This window comes from Clinocottus analis, unplaced genomic scaffold, assembly GCF_023055335.1.
Source record: "Clinocottus analis isolate CAN_PGR_092001 unplaced genomic scaffold, fCliAna1.0.p SCAF_6, whole genome shotgun sequence".
Lineage (NCBI taxonomy): Eukaryota > Metazoa > Chordata > Actinopteri > Perciformes > Cottidae > Clinocottus > Clinocottus analis.
This window is the reverse complement of record NW_027176218.1, coordinates 16,938,417-16,953,826: the sequence shown is the minus strand read 5'-3', so window position 1 is coordinate 16,953,826 and position 15,410 is coordinate 16,938,417. Positions and strand designations below refer to the sequence as shown.

Below are 15,410 nucleotides of genomic sequence, written 5' to 3'. Positions count from 1 at the left end.
ATACAAATTCAGTTATGGCTGTTTCCATGTCAGTGTGACACGGTAATAGACGTGGGACTTCCTGCTTTCAAAGGGAAACCATCAAAGCAGCAACACTGGAGGAGTAGGGTGGATGGAGAAAGGTCCCAAACATGACACCTTGTACCTTGAGTTTCCTACAATACACTGTTTGAGATGAGAATAATTAAACACAGTATATTTGAGAACCTTTTCTGTGGTGGTTGGTTCTAACGCCTTTGTGTGAATTTTAATTTAGTCCGGTTAAAGATCAACACACTTAATGTTTATTGAATACAAAATACAATTTAGTATACAAGTATTTAAGATTCACCTTAAATTGCAGATCTCTGGAAAATACATTTAATCAAATTACACTTAATAATAGCCATATGCCAAAGGAAAAGATAATGCAAAGCAATGTAAACGGATCAAGTAACAAAAATATTCAAGTTTAGAAATCCACTCTCCATTTTCAAAATGCGACTGTAAACTCATAATTCATCAACACTTTTCTTAGTTTGAAAACTGTTTTTTTTCTCTCATTTGCTCGACGCAGCTCCTTTTCACAGTCGACTGCTCATGAGGAGCTGGTGCTGGTTTCAGATGCAGCTGTTTTCCATCAGACGGTTTTCGGTTATTTCCTCTCAGCCCGCCCGCAGCTCAGAAAGTCACCTGGTCATCGCAAGGTTGAAGTACCCCAGCACGGCGTCAAACAGGTTCCTCAGCAGCCGAGGGGTCTGCTCGCACACTCCCTTCACCAGGGTGAGCGTGAGGGCCACGATGACACGATCCTGGCGTAGATGCTCCAGGACCACGCCTCGCCTCATCACTCGGTCAACCTCCCACATCAGGTGATCTTTCCACTGCTGGAAAGCACAAGTGAACCAGAGATCAATTTGTACATGAAGACACATGAACACTTTGGTTATTGAGTTGTTTTGAACAGCGTAACCATTTGATTACAAATTAAGCTAAATGACCTGAGCAGCAACATCTTAGTCTACAAGCTTTTTTATTTGGGCCACAAACATCTGGATGCAATACAGCTTTTACTCATTTATTAATGTAAATATCTATACAAATAGCTTTTTGCAGTGCTAATAAATGTATCAAACAAATGATTCAAATTGAATTACCTAATTACATTGCTGTATTACGGAACTCAAATGTGTAGTTCCTGTGGCAAAAATCTAATTTTGCAATGAGCACTTTTTTGGGTGGCATACATAAATGATTGCATATCTTGCTAACCTAGTAGTAAGTATATATGTGAGGTAACTTTTCTTCCAGCACCAAACATTATAGAAAAAAAAATACCAATAACGTAAATAAAATATAATGTAAATCACTCGGGTTTCCCAAAGTGTTGTATAGTTGACATGTTATCCTAAACAATCCTCAAACAAAACCCACAAAACTACCAATAAATCAAAACCTTAAAGTTACTGTGAGTGACTTTTAACTGGTTATAAAACTGTTTCAATGCATTACTGATGACTTTATACGACCTACACGTAAACAGGACCAGCAGAGACAAGATTGGCTGTTTCTATGTAGTTATTCTTAATGCTCGTCATTATTGCCACCGGGTTGGATTTCACACAAAAATCTGATTAAATCAGTTCATCAGATAGTCCTTTCACTCAGACTGGGAACTAAAGGGAGAACCAGGACGGCACAGAGCAGACTGTACGTTTTTACGAGCACCAGAATCTCTTTAGAAAAGCTCATTTTACTGCAGCAAAGTCCGACCCTTTAGTCCACAGGAACCGCAAAAATCAATACATAAAGCAAGTCTTTTGTCGTAGTTTTAATTGAATATTAACTTTCAAGGGCAAAGAGCGAATGCACTATTTAACACAGCAAAGGCCACATCTTTTACAACTGTGACTATTACTTAGGCCATCAACAACAAACTGAATTAATCACAAGATAAATCAGTACCTGGATGGCCTACTGCATCGGGTAAACTTGTTTTTAAAGTGGAAATCGTGGACACGATTAATTAAAGTTAAATTGCAAGATACACAATCTGGATGTGGCGATTTCATTGTTATACACCACCGTACACGGTAGGTTTTTTTCTTTCTCTGCCTCTTGGTAACTTTGACTCAGATTATCTATAGTCCCATGTATTATCGCCGATGGCCATCACAACGTCAACACTCCTTGTGCTCAGAGTAGACTCACCTCAGAGGGGGAGGCCGATATGTTCCTGCTGAGGTTTCGGGTAGCCTCAGCTACCACATTGTGTTCAAGCTGGTCTGCGATGTCTCGCAGCTCTTCTGCAATCTGCTGAAGATCTGCTGCCTCTGCACGGTTCCCTAGAGGAAGAGAAAATCAGTAAATAGCAAGGACAGATGGAGAAATGTATGTTACCTTAAATTAACTACAAGCAACTTTGGCTGTGTTAAAGTGGGATAACTTTAACACAGGTATGTGAAACCACATGCTAGACACATACCCCACAATATCACCTTTATACGAACATATTACAGCCACTTACGAGGCCACTGCAGCTCCACTGAAGGCTGGACGTCACTGAGAGCAGTCTTGATGCAACTGGACACGTGACCGTCCGTTTCGAGGTCTCCATCCTCCAGCACGTCTCTCCTGGAGCCGCTGGAGTGGACGTCCCGGGTGAGATTCAAATCCTTGCCCAGAGAGAAGAGCTCCTTCCCGTACTCTGAAGACCGACAGTCGGCTTGGAGGAAGGACAGGATGATCAAGGCGGCGTTTGGCCCACTGCTCAGATTCCCCAGCTCGTCCATCGATATTCACTCTGCGATCTTCAAAAAAAACAACATATGTATGTATATTTGTTTAGGGAGTTTAACGTTAGCAATGTTCACTTAGAGGACACAACTCACGCAAAGTTACCGTCAGCCAGCCACACAAAGTTAGGTTTTAACAAAAAGAGGAAGTTTTTCGGTTTAAACAAAGAACACATGAATATAATTTACCAGCATCAACTCCAACTCACCACAACAACAACTAGCGTTACGTCATATTCACGGAATAAGTCGTCAGGATGCCGTCTGGTAAACTGGCTAGAATATGAGCTAATGCTAACTTAAGTTATCAACGCCGCATTAACTCACGTTAAAATGTCGAGAATAACGTCAACGTTCAGCACAACGCCGAGTGAGACTGGAGACGTGTGTGGTAGTGTGTTAATTGTACTCACATTAGTTTCTTACGCCGGGTGCTTCAGATTTTTAACTCCTACAAACAACTTTTGATCAGTGATGCGCCATCGCGCGCCAAGCTGCTAAATAACAGCAGCGCCAGTTGTGTTGCATGAGCCGAGTTTGAGGAGGGGGGAGCTTTAACGCCTCATGGTGCTTTCAAGTACAGTCGGATATCCGTCCATGCCACACAGAACTAAACAGAAACCCCACAAAATCAGACAACACCGGAGATTATACATAATAAATTATCAGCTGGAACAGATATGTAAAATGAAAGAACGTGTGTTTTTGATGTATCTTTCGGATTTTATTTTATGTTACTGATAGTTACCTTATGTCACCAATCTGTAACTCAATGCCTAATTTACTGCATGATGGAAAAACAGTACAATCACCTGACCTGTTTTTAAAGCATTGAATTTGCGATATGAAGGCTACTTCCCCAGTCCACCACTCGTCTCAGTCACACAGTTGGCTGCAGTTCCAGATAAGAGCCAGTGGAAAGTCCCCGTGTGGCTCGGTCGGTTTTTTACCTTTTGACATAAGTCAAAAGGTAAGAGTTAAAAAACTAACGCTAATAATACACATACAAAGGAAATCCATCTGATAAAATGCTTAAAATCTTTATTTACAGTTAAAAAAAAAGGAGAACATAGTTCTGCAGTGGCCACACCCTGCCTCTGACAGAGAATGAAAGGGGTTTGAGTCAGATAAGTCCTTTAAAAACACACAAACCACAACTCTGCATCACACAAACCACAACTCTTAAGATTTATAAATCTTTGAATCCGGTTATGTCCAGTCATCAGTCCTCTGTGAGATATTTGATTTTCAAATTTTACCACAGCCTGGTTGCAGAACGAGTCATGTCTTATCCAAGCAAAAGACAGATGTATGTGGGTGTCATGACGTCCCATCAGACGCCACATCCCGAGCAACCAAAGCTCATTGATCGCGCCGCCTTCCCGCCAACAAGCCTCTTTCCAGCTCTGGGTACGGACCCCATCTTGGCACGCTTTAGCCCAGCACAGAGGTGCTGCTCGGGTGACAAAGCTCCCTGACGGGCCTCTTCGAGCTCTCTGTGGCGAAAATAGAAATAAGTGAATGCTTTTAACTGAAATAATACTGAAGAAGACAGGGAGAGGGGGTCTGAAACCCAGAACTAGTGATGGATGATAACTCTTCCCTAATGTTCCCCCCCCCCCCTTACTTTTCGAGCATGGCTGTCTTGAACTTTTCTATATTGAGCTCTCTGCGTAGCTGAGCAGCCACCCTCTCAGTCCTCTCCTCCCGCAAGACTGGGTGCTTGCAAAGCTCCCTGGCAGACGGACGCTTTGTCATGTCTGGATCCAGCAACAACTGACACAGAGAGAGAGATAGAACATGGAAAAAAAGACATTTTCAACAAGCTACGCCCTGGTTTTGTCACCGAAATTTAAAGAAATCGCTTCATAATAGATTTCTACAGTCAAACTTTAAAACAAAAAACAATCAGCCCAGAAATACAAGCACCTGAAGTAGGCCTCTGAAGGAAGGCGATAGCTCCATAGGCAGTTCGGGCAGCCTCCCCTCTCTAAGGCTGTGCCACTCATCTCCATTTTGAGGCAGAGCAGGTGCACCGGCTGCCAGCAGGATCGTAAGACCCAGAGCGAAGATGTCTGCCTTTGGCAGGTGGCTGTACTCCTAGAGAGCAGAGAGACATTTGAACTAAAACACTGCAAATACAGCTGGACCTCTGAATTTTAGATCATTTTCCAGAAGTGTCTTTTTTTTAATTCTTTTAAAAGCAGTGTGGATGCTTTGACTGCATCTTGTTGATTGTAGATTGCAACCGAATGCAAATGCTCCCATGTGCCCAGCGTGTAGGACAACTATGGTGGTCGATGCACAGACAGGGATGACCTTATCTAGAGCAGATTCTTATTTTCAATTAATTGATTAATACAGAAAATATATATATATATATATATATTTCATCAATTTAATTTCTGCCAATAGCGACACACTGGCCCATTAACCGACAGTGAGGTGCAATCAACTCAGACCCCGAGCCTACTTTTCCTTTCCATTTTTACCTCATGCAGGACCTCTTTGGCCAGAAAGCGGCTGTCCCCTTCCTCAACTTCAGGACTAGTAGTTGATGTCACATGACCCAGATCCCCTGAAGAAAAAACAAGTCTCAGACTGGAGGGCAAACAACAATGTAAAGGAAAAACGTATCCAACGTTATACGATACCGATTTTATAAATGACTCCTGCCGAAGTGCTTCGGTCATCTTCCTCCTCACTCTCCCCTTCACCTGCTGCACTTGTGCTGGGACGCTGGCAAATGAATATATTACCTGCATAGGGATAAAACAAGAAAGGTTTTTAGGCACAAAGGTTTGGACTGGACGTTACAAGAATGACATTGGGACCTGCTCAGTAAGACTTACTTGGTTTGATGTCCAGGTGTACGAGGCCTAAGCTGTGGATGTATTTGAGCCCCATGGAAACTTGTAAGAGCAGATCTTTTAACTCAGCCTCTGAAAATAGCTCCTCCTTCATCCCAATGACATCACTGAGGCTTCCACCTGGCACCCAGACACCAACAGTATCAAGATCACAAAGTGCATTATAGTTCCCGGAGAAGATATTTAGAATTTAATATAAAGTTGACCTAACCATGCTTTTAGAAACCTACCGTCACAGTATTCATTCTGAATAATCATGTGATCGTCCTCTGCCCATGCTGAATAATAGCGCACAACATGTGGGTGGTGCCCAAGAACAGCATGCGCATACACTTCCTTTAGGGCTAGCTGCCTGAGAGGAAAGGAAAAATGGTCAGATAAATTTGGCTCAAATCTGCAACAACATTTTAAAAAAGTGGACTGCTGACTCACTCATTGGCAGAGCCTGCCAGGGGACGGCGAGAACGTTTTATGGCGTACAAGCAACCATCCAGCCTCTTCACACACTTGTAAACTGCCCCATACTCCCCCACACCAATGCACTCCAGCTCCAGGAACTCACTCTCATAGCGCGACAGCATGAAGGCTTGGACAGCTCGCCTCTGCCAGATAAACAGACGGAGGGCCTTGTGGTACAATCAAATGCATTTCTATAAAGGAGGAACACGCGTCACAACGCTCGGTCTTGAGCGGGGTTTTCTTTGAGTTACCAAATATGGTAGCACTTCATAAGAATACGATTCTGACTAAACTTTTGTCAGTGGAGATTCCTTTGAGAAAATCCCGGAAGTAGGATTGGCAGCATGTAATTTTGAACAAAACAAGGAGTGAGGGGGCAGATGAAGATGACAAAGTCTGATGACGAAATCCTATCAGAAGCATCTGAGGGGGAGGGTTACATCCACCAGAAAAGCGCTGATAAAAATAGTTGTACCTTTGGTGGTAGAAAGGCTTCATCATCCTCCTCAGATGACACTAGGCTGTGTTTCAACCTGAAAGATGAAAAAGCATTTCATACCTTTAAACTGTGCAATAGTAAGGGATAAAAGGCAGGCCTCTATGTAAGAAAAATGGCTCTTATTTTGACACCGACTCATCCCTGTGATACGAGATGTTCTAAAATACACATTTGGGCAATTTTTTGACACAATAGTATCACATTCCCATTCGTGAGTGAAAATGACTGGACACATATTGGCTCTAAAGATCCACAATAAAGTGTGGAGCATCGTCACCTGCGTCCGTAATCATCGTCATTGGCACTCCTACAACGGTTACTCCACTGCTGCTCGCTGTTCCTGCGGCCGGTGTTGGGGGTGAAAGGATTCACATTGACAGACGGTGCCTGGATGAGGTTAGCAACAGCAGCTGAGGCGAAACGCAGGGTCTGCTGAGGGCGCCCTGTCTTAGTGCTGGAGCAAGGCTGGGACGACTTTGATAGAAGGCTCTACAGGGGAGGAAAAGACAAACGCAACTCATCCCACTGAAGTTAAACTGGTTTGGACCGCAGGGCACACTGAGGACTAGATGTGAATTACTCCCCACCTTGGGAGTGCTGGGAGAGTCACAGAGCCTCAGTTTACTCCAGGAGGCGTAAGGTATCGGGCTGGTGCACTGTAAAGGGGAACACACAGTGTTGTTTCTACTGCGGTGGCGTTGCACCCTGGGCGTCCCGCAAGTAGAGCTAGGACTGTGGATCCTGGGACTGTGGATCCTGGGACTGTGGATCCTGGGATTGTGGTTCCTGAAGATGCAGTCATCGGAGCTGTTGTCACTGCTACTCCCCTCCTCTCCACAGCTCGTGAAGTCCAGCTGCTGGCTGATCTCGCCAAATAATGTTGCCATACTTGGGGCCTAAATTTTGGAAAAAGGTTTCCCTTCAATTGATCAATCCAAATTAACATTTACCTGCCTTTAGAGACCAAAAATACCACTTTAACATTTTGAATTGGGGATTTATGTTTTGCGTTAGATTATTAAAGAATATTTAGCAAGATGAGAGGAAACAAAACATGTCTGATCAAATTATAGTCAATCTCTAAAACAGTAGGCCTACATCTGTCCAATATGACAAAAGGTTAGCTCTACTTCAACAACATGAGTCCCATAAAATAATGAAGTCAAAATTACAATTATTTTAATCATTCAACTGAAGAGCAGACTCCCAGTCATGCAATGATGTGAAAGCTCAACAGGCGCTTCAGATCAGTCACACGTTGGTTTGAGTAACATTGTGTGTTCATCATGAATACTCACTAACAAGTCTTGTCCCCTCACCACGCTTGAATTACGCGCATTGTATGTAAATTACTTCCTGTTTAAGTAAACTATACCGCCGGGGGCAACACGATCTCGCTCACTGATTGGCTGAATTGTTCCTAAAGCGCACACCTGTCTTAAATTGCGTAGACAACTTTAAGACGCCGTTATCATACAAATATGAAACTATTTATACAAAGCATATGGATGCCCATGTATATGGATGATGTCATTTTCAAGAAAACTTTCACGTTGAACGAGATCAAATTAACATATCGTGAAGGATGATGTAATAGGTTTAAATGAAGCTGGCACGCTACAGCGGAATGCCCATACGACTGGCACAATTGTGTGAATTTGCAATGCATTATGGGCACGGATAAATAGCCCATAACCAAAATGAGGTCACTGTATGAAATAGTAATAAAAACACGTGGGCGGAAGTCAGCGACGTCATCAAAACAGTGAGACGGGCGGAGGAAAAGCAGCCCCTCAGTGGATGTGACACGCTTACAAATCCAGAGAAAACAACCCAGCGAGCAGCAGGGAATGATGATCCGGCTCCAGCAGCTTGCCTAGTGCACTCGATTCAACTGGGCAGAGGAAGTTTTCGTCTGCATTTTGCCCCTTGCCTTTCCGAGTCCTCAGAGGCAGCAGCGCCATGGTGAAGCAGTCGGACCGAGCCCCGCTGCTGGACTGGGAGGAGATCCCGGCGCCCGGTCCCAACCAGGCGGCCCAGCAGCAGCAGCAGCCCGCGCCGCCGTCAGGGGAGGAGGATGCGCCCAAAAGTTCGCAGCCCGCCGGGCGGCACAAACCGAAGAGGACCGCGGCCGGCGGCACCGGGTGGAGCACGAGCAGTGGCCCCGCGACCACCGCCGTCACGTGCAGCCCGACGAGGAGCGTCACAGCTGGGGTGGCCAGCGGGAACGGAAGCCCGGGCCGCCCGCGGACGGAGCCTCTCGGTTCGGATCGGGATGTTCCCTTCCCCGGTCTCTCGGCGAGGGTCCAGTGGGAGGAAAAGGACCAGATCGTGGCTGTGTTTGTGGTTACCTTTGATACAAGATCAGGTATGTACAAGCAGATTGGAGCGAGATATCTTTTTTTTTGTTGTATTTGTTTATCTCTAATGTGTAATCGTCTCGTGTGCGGACGAGATGACTAAATGTCTTGACGTAGTTATTGTCCTCTGAACGCCTGATCTTCTTCAGTGCAAAATACTGAGTCATGGGGGCGAAGGGTGTGTGTTGCAATCAGTCCAGGTGGGGTCGTCAAACATTTCAAATGTCAAGACCCTGACAATTAACTTCAATCAAACCACTGTGGGGAAAAAAACACCTGATCTAGTCGGTACCCAGGCTGGTATTAAAGGACACCCATCCCCTCAGAACAGACAACAAGACCAGGATGTCAATGGGAGTGTTCAGAGGAAAGATAGTTACAGTACAGCTGAGTCACAGATGTCTTACTGTCCCTGACCTCTTCCTGCTGCTACATGACTGAAAACAGAATTAGAGGAAGTCGGAGGAATGAAAGAAGCCAGAATGGAAAGTATTCTGATGGTATATTTGTGTGTATGTGTGTGTGTGTGTCTGAATGACAGGGAACATGGTAGAGTGGTGCCTGCCTCACGACATCAACCTCGATGGAGTTGAATTCAAGTCAATTGCCAGCGGTTCCCATCGGATCACCAATGACTTTATGTACGTACCCTCAGTCTCCCCCCTCCCACACCGATCATGAAGCATGAACTCCACTCCACAGAGGAACGCGGGCGTGTTCGATCTGCCCGCGTGACATCTGCCACTCTGTGTTGACGCCTGCTCTGTGTTTTGCCTCGGGCTAGATATTTCCGTAAAGGCCGCTACTTTGGACTCGCCTGTTTTGCCAACATGCCCGTGGAGAGTGAGATGGAGCGAGGCGCGAGGATGAAGTCGGTGGGGATCCTGTCTCCATCCTACACTCTGCTGTACCGCTACATGCACTTTCTGGAGAACCAAGTCAGGTAAGACATGTGTGTGTGTGTGTGTGTGTGTGTGTCATGCATCAGTCTTCTTTTGTTGTTTTTATCTTAATATTGTCATCTTCTTGTGTTCTGTTTACCTTCCCTTTTCATTTTCCCTCCTCACGGTGCGTTCAAGGCCTCTCTTCATGCACCTATCCCCTGCCCTTGCTTCTTTGTTAAAATGTTACTCATCTATTAAACATGAACCCAGAGTCCGGGTTCCAGCTATCGTCACAAGAGCCCATTTACATGCAGTTTTTTTGTATGAAGTACAAGCGCGGAGGTGGAATACGCCTCGACAGCCTCTGTTCTCTTCCGCCTCAGTTCTCTCACGAAAAGCTTATCTACCCATTGACTATGTATAAATATATGACACGGCCACAGTTTGGGCTGACAAATACAAATGGCTCAGGTTGCTGCCTCTTCAGCCGAGTTACCCCTGACGACTAACCAACAGCTGCTTTAATATAGAAAATATACAATTCAGTTTATGGGTTTTCACTCCTATTTTATTTTAATGGATGCTCATTTTAAATATAGATTTGAAAAAACAAAAACAATCACGTACCCCCATTTGAGAATCACTGATCTAATGTGTGGTAACTGTGGCTTTATTTTTTTATTTTGTAGTCCCTCCACAGTAGCAACCAAATACCCCAAATGGTGTTGGTTATTAATGTTAAGCCTGAGTACTGGTGGTTAAACTAAATAGGAGGGAAAAAAATCAATTTATGCGCTGCGTTGCCTCGAATGATCCCACGATGCAATTTTGAAAGAACTGATGGTGCTTCAGTAATTGTCTTTTTAAAGCTTCTGCGTGAGCCGAGTGTTTATACTCGAGCAACGTCGACAGATACTGAATATGCACTCGAAGCCATCTTAATCTGCTCCCTTGTACAAACTAGAAAAGGTTTGGATGACTCGTACGTGACATTCTTCTTCTCTCTCCCCTCTCCTCCCCATCTTCTTCCTGCCATTGCCTTGTAGACACCAGTTGAAGTGTCCGGGCCACTATTCTCCGCTGGAGGCCTTCTACGAGGACAAGAAGGCCGTCCTCCCCCCGACAGGAAATGGTCTGGTCACCGCTTGCCCGACCTGGAGTGTTACCTCCATCAACCGCTGTATGCACCCAGAAATGAAGGTGCGGAAGCAGCCGAGCACATTGTTGGTGATGGCTGGTTTGTGCAGCAGCAGCAAAACAAATCACATTTGTCCCTTCCATTTTTTTTTTTTCTTCTCTCGCTGCAGATCACCCACCCAGCCGGCTGCATGTCCCAGTTCATCCAGTTTTTCGGGGAGCATATAATGGTGCTGTGGAAGTTTGCGCTGCTGAGGAAACGGATCCTCATCTTCTCCCCTCCCCCCATAGGCGTGGTCTGCTACAGGGGTGAGAAGCTGGAATGCACTTATTAACACTTGCGCTGTTTTTCGTGACACAAACAGGTCGGGGTGTAATTTTTTTAATTTCCATTCCGATTGTTCACTCCCTGTGTCCTCGTGCTTTCCTCAGTATATTGCTGTTGCTGCCTGGCCAACGTCTCTTTACCTGGAATTGGTGTCTCCGTGCCTGAACTACGTCCGTTCTTCTACATCAACATAGCCGACATCAGCGTCCTGGAAACAGAGTTGTCATACGTGGCCTGTGAGTGAAGCTTTCACTCTCTGCAAATGGTTGATTGACCTATAATCTATGAAAAGGACTCCTTTTATGTATGAGTTTTTTTTTTTTAATTTTGTTTTATGTTTCAGGCACCACAGAGAAGATTTTTGAGGAGAAGAAGGAGCTGTACGACGTCTACGTTGATAACCAGAATGTGAAAACGCACAAAAGCCATTTGCAGCCGCTGCTTCGACTGAATGCAGCCGATAAGGAGAAGTACAGGAAACTGAGTGAACAAAGGTACATTACACACTATAAAATACTGTACACAAGGTATATAGACACACTCAAATACTGGCCAGCGAGAGGCCACATGATATTTCCGATATCATAATGATAGATGACGTCTGTGTCTCTGCAGGCAGATGTTGCTTTACTCTCAGGAGGTGGACGGAGACTGCACGACAAATGAAGAGGATCTTTTTATTCTGTGAGTCCTTGACAAGTGCATTCGCAGCTACTTGTGTACTTGAGTCCTAATCGCAGGGCGTATGTTTCAGGAGAGCCGTTCCATCATATTGGTTTCCTTATTTGAATGTGATGCGGCGGACCATCGCATGACGCGCCTGTCTTTCGTCCTGTCCCAGGTTCTTCATGGAGCTCAACAACCGCATCTTTCAGACCCTGTCGGACGTAGCGGGGAGCAGCGATCCCATCCTCACCGCTGAGCACGTGAGGGCCATGGGGCTGGATCCCCAGGGCGATCGATCCTTCCTGGTGGACCTGCTGGAGGTGTACGGGATCGACGTCACGCTGGTCATAGACCACCTCTGCTGCCCCTGAGCCCGCGTCAGTCTGGGACACTCAGAGCGGCCACTGGATATTTGTGCCTTCGAGGCCCACTTGCACCAAGACAACGTAGACACTGCCTCCACCCTGGGACTTCCATCTGTCGCCCGCTGTCCCCAGCTGGGTGTCCGTTTTCTCTCTTTGTGCGTCTCATCGGGCCTGTGGAGACTGTTTGCAAACAGTGTTGGAGGATGAGGAGCGTTATCGTTGGCGCACTGTTCCACAGGGGGCTGATAAACACTTGCCTCGTAGATGAGTCCACTCGGCAGCTGCATGGTCTTACAGCCATTCACATCCACCCCACATCGCTCCGTGCCGTTTGTTTGTTTTGTTGTTTGTTTTTGTCAGAACAACTAGTTTGCTTGTGCGCTCTTGTCTAACTTGGATTCCAGCTGAAGTGGGCGGGGCTGGAGCTTTTGATTGGGCCCGGTCATTGCTGCAGGATGATGGGTTGTCCTTCCCTGCACCCGTCACACTGAAGAAGTCATTGAAACATTCACAATCCTGCAGCTTCGGGGTGCACATAGGATTTGTCTGAAGAAAAGATTAATATTATGTGGGTGCAGTTTTACTGCTGGAAATGAATTTATGTACTACAAATAGATTTTTAAAGAAGATTCTAGGCATATAACATACTTGGATGATATTATTTAGTGACTTGAATGCTTTTTGACTACTTTATTTACCTTTCAAAAAGGTAGCAATAGAAGTTGTGTTCGTTGAAACCAGCCCTCTTCATGTATATGCGTTTTTCTAGTTTTTACTATTTCTTTCGCAACTTAAAGTGAGCATAGAGGATGTTCGCAAAAGAGTGTGCTAATAATCGGAACCGTTAATTGACGCTGAGGCTGAGCAAAGACGAGCTGTTAAATACTTTGTTCACATTGTATGCACCTTCAACACGAGGTAAATCTGGTGATGTGGCGTTCTGGAAACTTCCTGTTTGTGTTCCGTGTTTTACCCTAAACTGAGGTTCTTGTCAATTAACGTGACTCCACACCACTAACTCATCATGAATGCTGCACCACTGGCATATTCCCTGATGCACATAGTGATCATGTTCAACTGCATCTTTTTACACTGTGTTTATGACAAACGATTTGAGCCAGCAGGCGGTTATGAAGCGAAGGGGCTTTGTGTGTATTCAGGCTGTCATTGTTTTAGTTGTTTTTTTTCTACTCTAACCAGAGGCAAGTTTATCAATGGCAGCCAATATATGTTGTGATCGTGTTGAGCGAAGAGTCCTTGATGGAGCCGTTTGCTTTTCCTGTTAGTCAGCTTCAAAGAGATCCTGTTTGCGCGTCTGCATCCCTGACAAAGATCTCTTTGTGTTTTTAGAGATCTGTTTGTCACACTGAAGGATGGGTAGTAGCTTTAAGAGCCCCCGCCCCCTCCTAATCGGTTTTAGTTACGTTTTTTTCTTCTTCTCTCTTTTCATCACAGTCCCATTGAGTGAATCCCACTCCTGATGGGCCAACTGTGTCTTTTGAATTATCCCGGCAGACTGGTTTGATTTAATTCATCACGTTGCGTAGCAGAGTCATAATTTGTTCCATGTTGGAACACACAAGGCCGACGTCTCGTATAAATTCGATGTAGTGGTTCACAGCTTTCTCGTAAATCCCCACTTTTTAAACCAGCTAAAACACAAAGTCACATTTTTAAAACATGTCATGAATCTACAAATATCCTTTGTTAATTCTTTATTACATTTCAAAAATGATCTTTCTGGGGCAGATCCTTTAACATATAAAAAAAAAAGTGCACCAAGTATTGTATTTCAAAGAGCTTTGTTGTTTAAATGGGGCCTTAAGAAAATGTGATTCTCTCAAACTTACAACGGGACCGACTCCTTCCTGTACGCACGTCAACAGTATTTGCTGACGGCACGTCTGAATGACCTTACTTTGTCCAGTTAAACCTGTTGAATCTGACTGGTCTATTGACTCCTCAGCAGACGTAATACTCTTTGCCTCTGACGGTGTTTGCGTTCAGGTGTATGTCAAATGTTAAACGGAATGTACACAACACATCCAACTGTATAAAATGCCTTCTTTTGTGGCGTCGTTCACAGGTGTGTACCAGCATTGGCTGAAGGAGTCGTTTGTACAGCGTGTCACTACTGAATGTCAAAGACAGCAGAAGTATTGCACACATGCAGCAGCACATCCAAGTAGTGTTAACTGTTTCCTCCTTGATTGTGATGTAAATCAAGAGTATTCACGGAATAACAAAATAAGTCTTTACTAATGTGAAACACTGTAAGAGATGTCATGTACACATGAATAGCATGAGCAACTGTTCATTTCACTGTACTGCCATTGTAAAACAATAAACCATTGATACAGTTCAGGTGTTATCTCATCATTTTGCTTTTTATCTTGAATGACTATTTTCATCTATTTCCTTCATATTCCTGCGCTACCTTCACCTCCTCTTCCCTTGCTGAGCGGCATCACTGCTGTCATTGTTTTCTAAGACACAACACAACTTTCAGGATGATCCGATCTGCTTGCAACTGATATTTAGATCCTTTTAAGGAAAAGGAGCAATACAACATTCAAAATGCATTCAATATACTTTACTACTTTCTTCGAAGTATGAACATCGAAGTGTACTTTCATTATTAAAAGTGAAAGTACTAATCATGCAAGAACACTTAAGTATGGAGTCTTTATTATTGGGTCTTTTAACATGTAAGCAGCATTTTAAAGTTGTTTTTACTACTTTATTTACGAGTTCATTAAAAGAGCCTTTCACGGATAATATTCCAATCAAAGTTCAGTTTACTTGTGATGATCTCATTCTCTAGCCTGTGAAAACAGTGGAATGTTTCCTTTTGCTTTGAAAGAAACCTTCTCAAGTGAAAATAAATTGACCTGGTGAACTGAGATGGTCTGAGCTTGAGACTTTTTGACAAAAAGCCTGAGTTACAAACTGTTGAAAGAGATGCTACCCAGAGGCATCGTGGGAAATGTTGGATACAGCACTTTAGTAGCATACCAGTGACTAAAAGTCAGGATACCTGAGCCTCAACAATTTCATCGGTCTCATGT

General features: G+C 44.4%; 3 protein-coding genes across 4 annotated transcripts; 1 reads left to right on the top strand and 2 right to left on the bottom strand.

Annotated features, from left to right (window-relative positions):
- Positions 1 to 261: 261 nt before the first annotated feature.
- Positions 262 to 3,324, bottom strand: bida (BH3 interacting domain death agonist). 2 transcript variants are annotated; one of them, XM_068603567.1, is made up of 4 exons: positions 3,188 to 3,324; positions 2,507 to 2,789; positions 2,191 to 2,324; positions 262 to 866 (listed from the first exon to the last, which is right to left on the bottom strand). In XM_068603567.1, the coding sequence occupies exons 2-4, from the start codon at positions 2,769 to 2,771 to the stop codon at positions 669 to 671; spliced, it is 597 nt and encodes a 198-aa protein (XP_068459668.1). In that variant the 5' UTR covers positions 2,772 to 2,789; positions 3,188 to 3,324; the 3' UTR covers positions 262 to 668. The 2 variants fall into 2 exon arrangements, with proteins under 2 accessions (XP_068459668.1, XP_068459669.1); XM_068603568.1 differs by lacking the exon at positions 3,188 to 3,324 and adding an exon at positions 3,102 to 3,171.
- A 592-nt stretch (positions 3,325 to 3,916) lies between these two features.
- Positions 3,917 to 7,489, bottom strand: wee2 (WEE2 oocyte meiosis inhibiting kinase). Its single transcript, XM_068603343.1, has 11 exons — positions 7,190 to 7,489; positions 6,880 to 7,091; positions 6,579 to 6,636; positions 6,077 to 6,246; positions 5,875 to 5,996; positions 5,627 to 5,764; positions 5,429 to 5,533; positions 5,267 to 5,352; positions 4,704 to 4,874; positions 4,402 to 4,550; positions 3,917 to 4,270 (listed from the first exon to the last, which is right to left on the bottom strand). Exons 1-11 carry the CDS (start codon positions 7,487 to 7,489, stop codon positions 4,108 to 4,110), a joined length of 1,674 nt encoding a protein of 557 aa, XP_068459444.1. The 3' UTR covers positions 3,917 to 4,107.
- An 881-nt stretch (positions 7,490 to 8,370) lies between these two features.
- dennd11 (DENN domain containing 11) lies at positions 8,371 to 14,696 on the top strand. The gene is made up of 9 exons (XM_068603913.1): positions 8,371 to 8,970; positions 9,504 to 9,603; positions 9,747 to 9,905; positions 10,893 to 11,046; positions 11,154 to 11,292; positions 11,416 to 11,547; positions 11,655 to 11,805; positions 11,927 to 11,995; positions 12,153 to 14,696. The coding sequence occupies exons 1-9, from the start codon at positions 8,565 to 8,567 to the stop codon at positions 12,346 to 12,348; spliced, it is 1,506 nt and encodes a 501-aa protein (XP_068460014.1). The 5' UTR covers positions 8,371 to 8,564; the 3' UTR covers positions 12,349 to 14,696.
- The last annotated feature ends 714 nt before the right edge of the window (positions 14,697 to 15,410 follow it).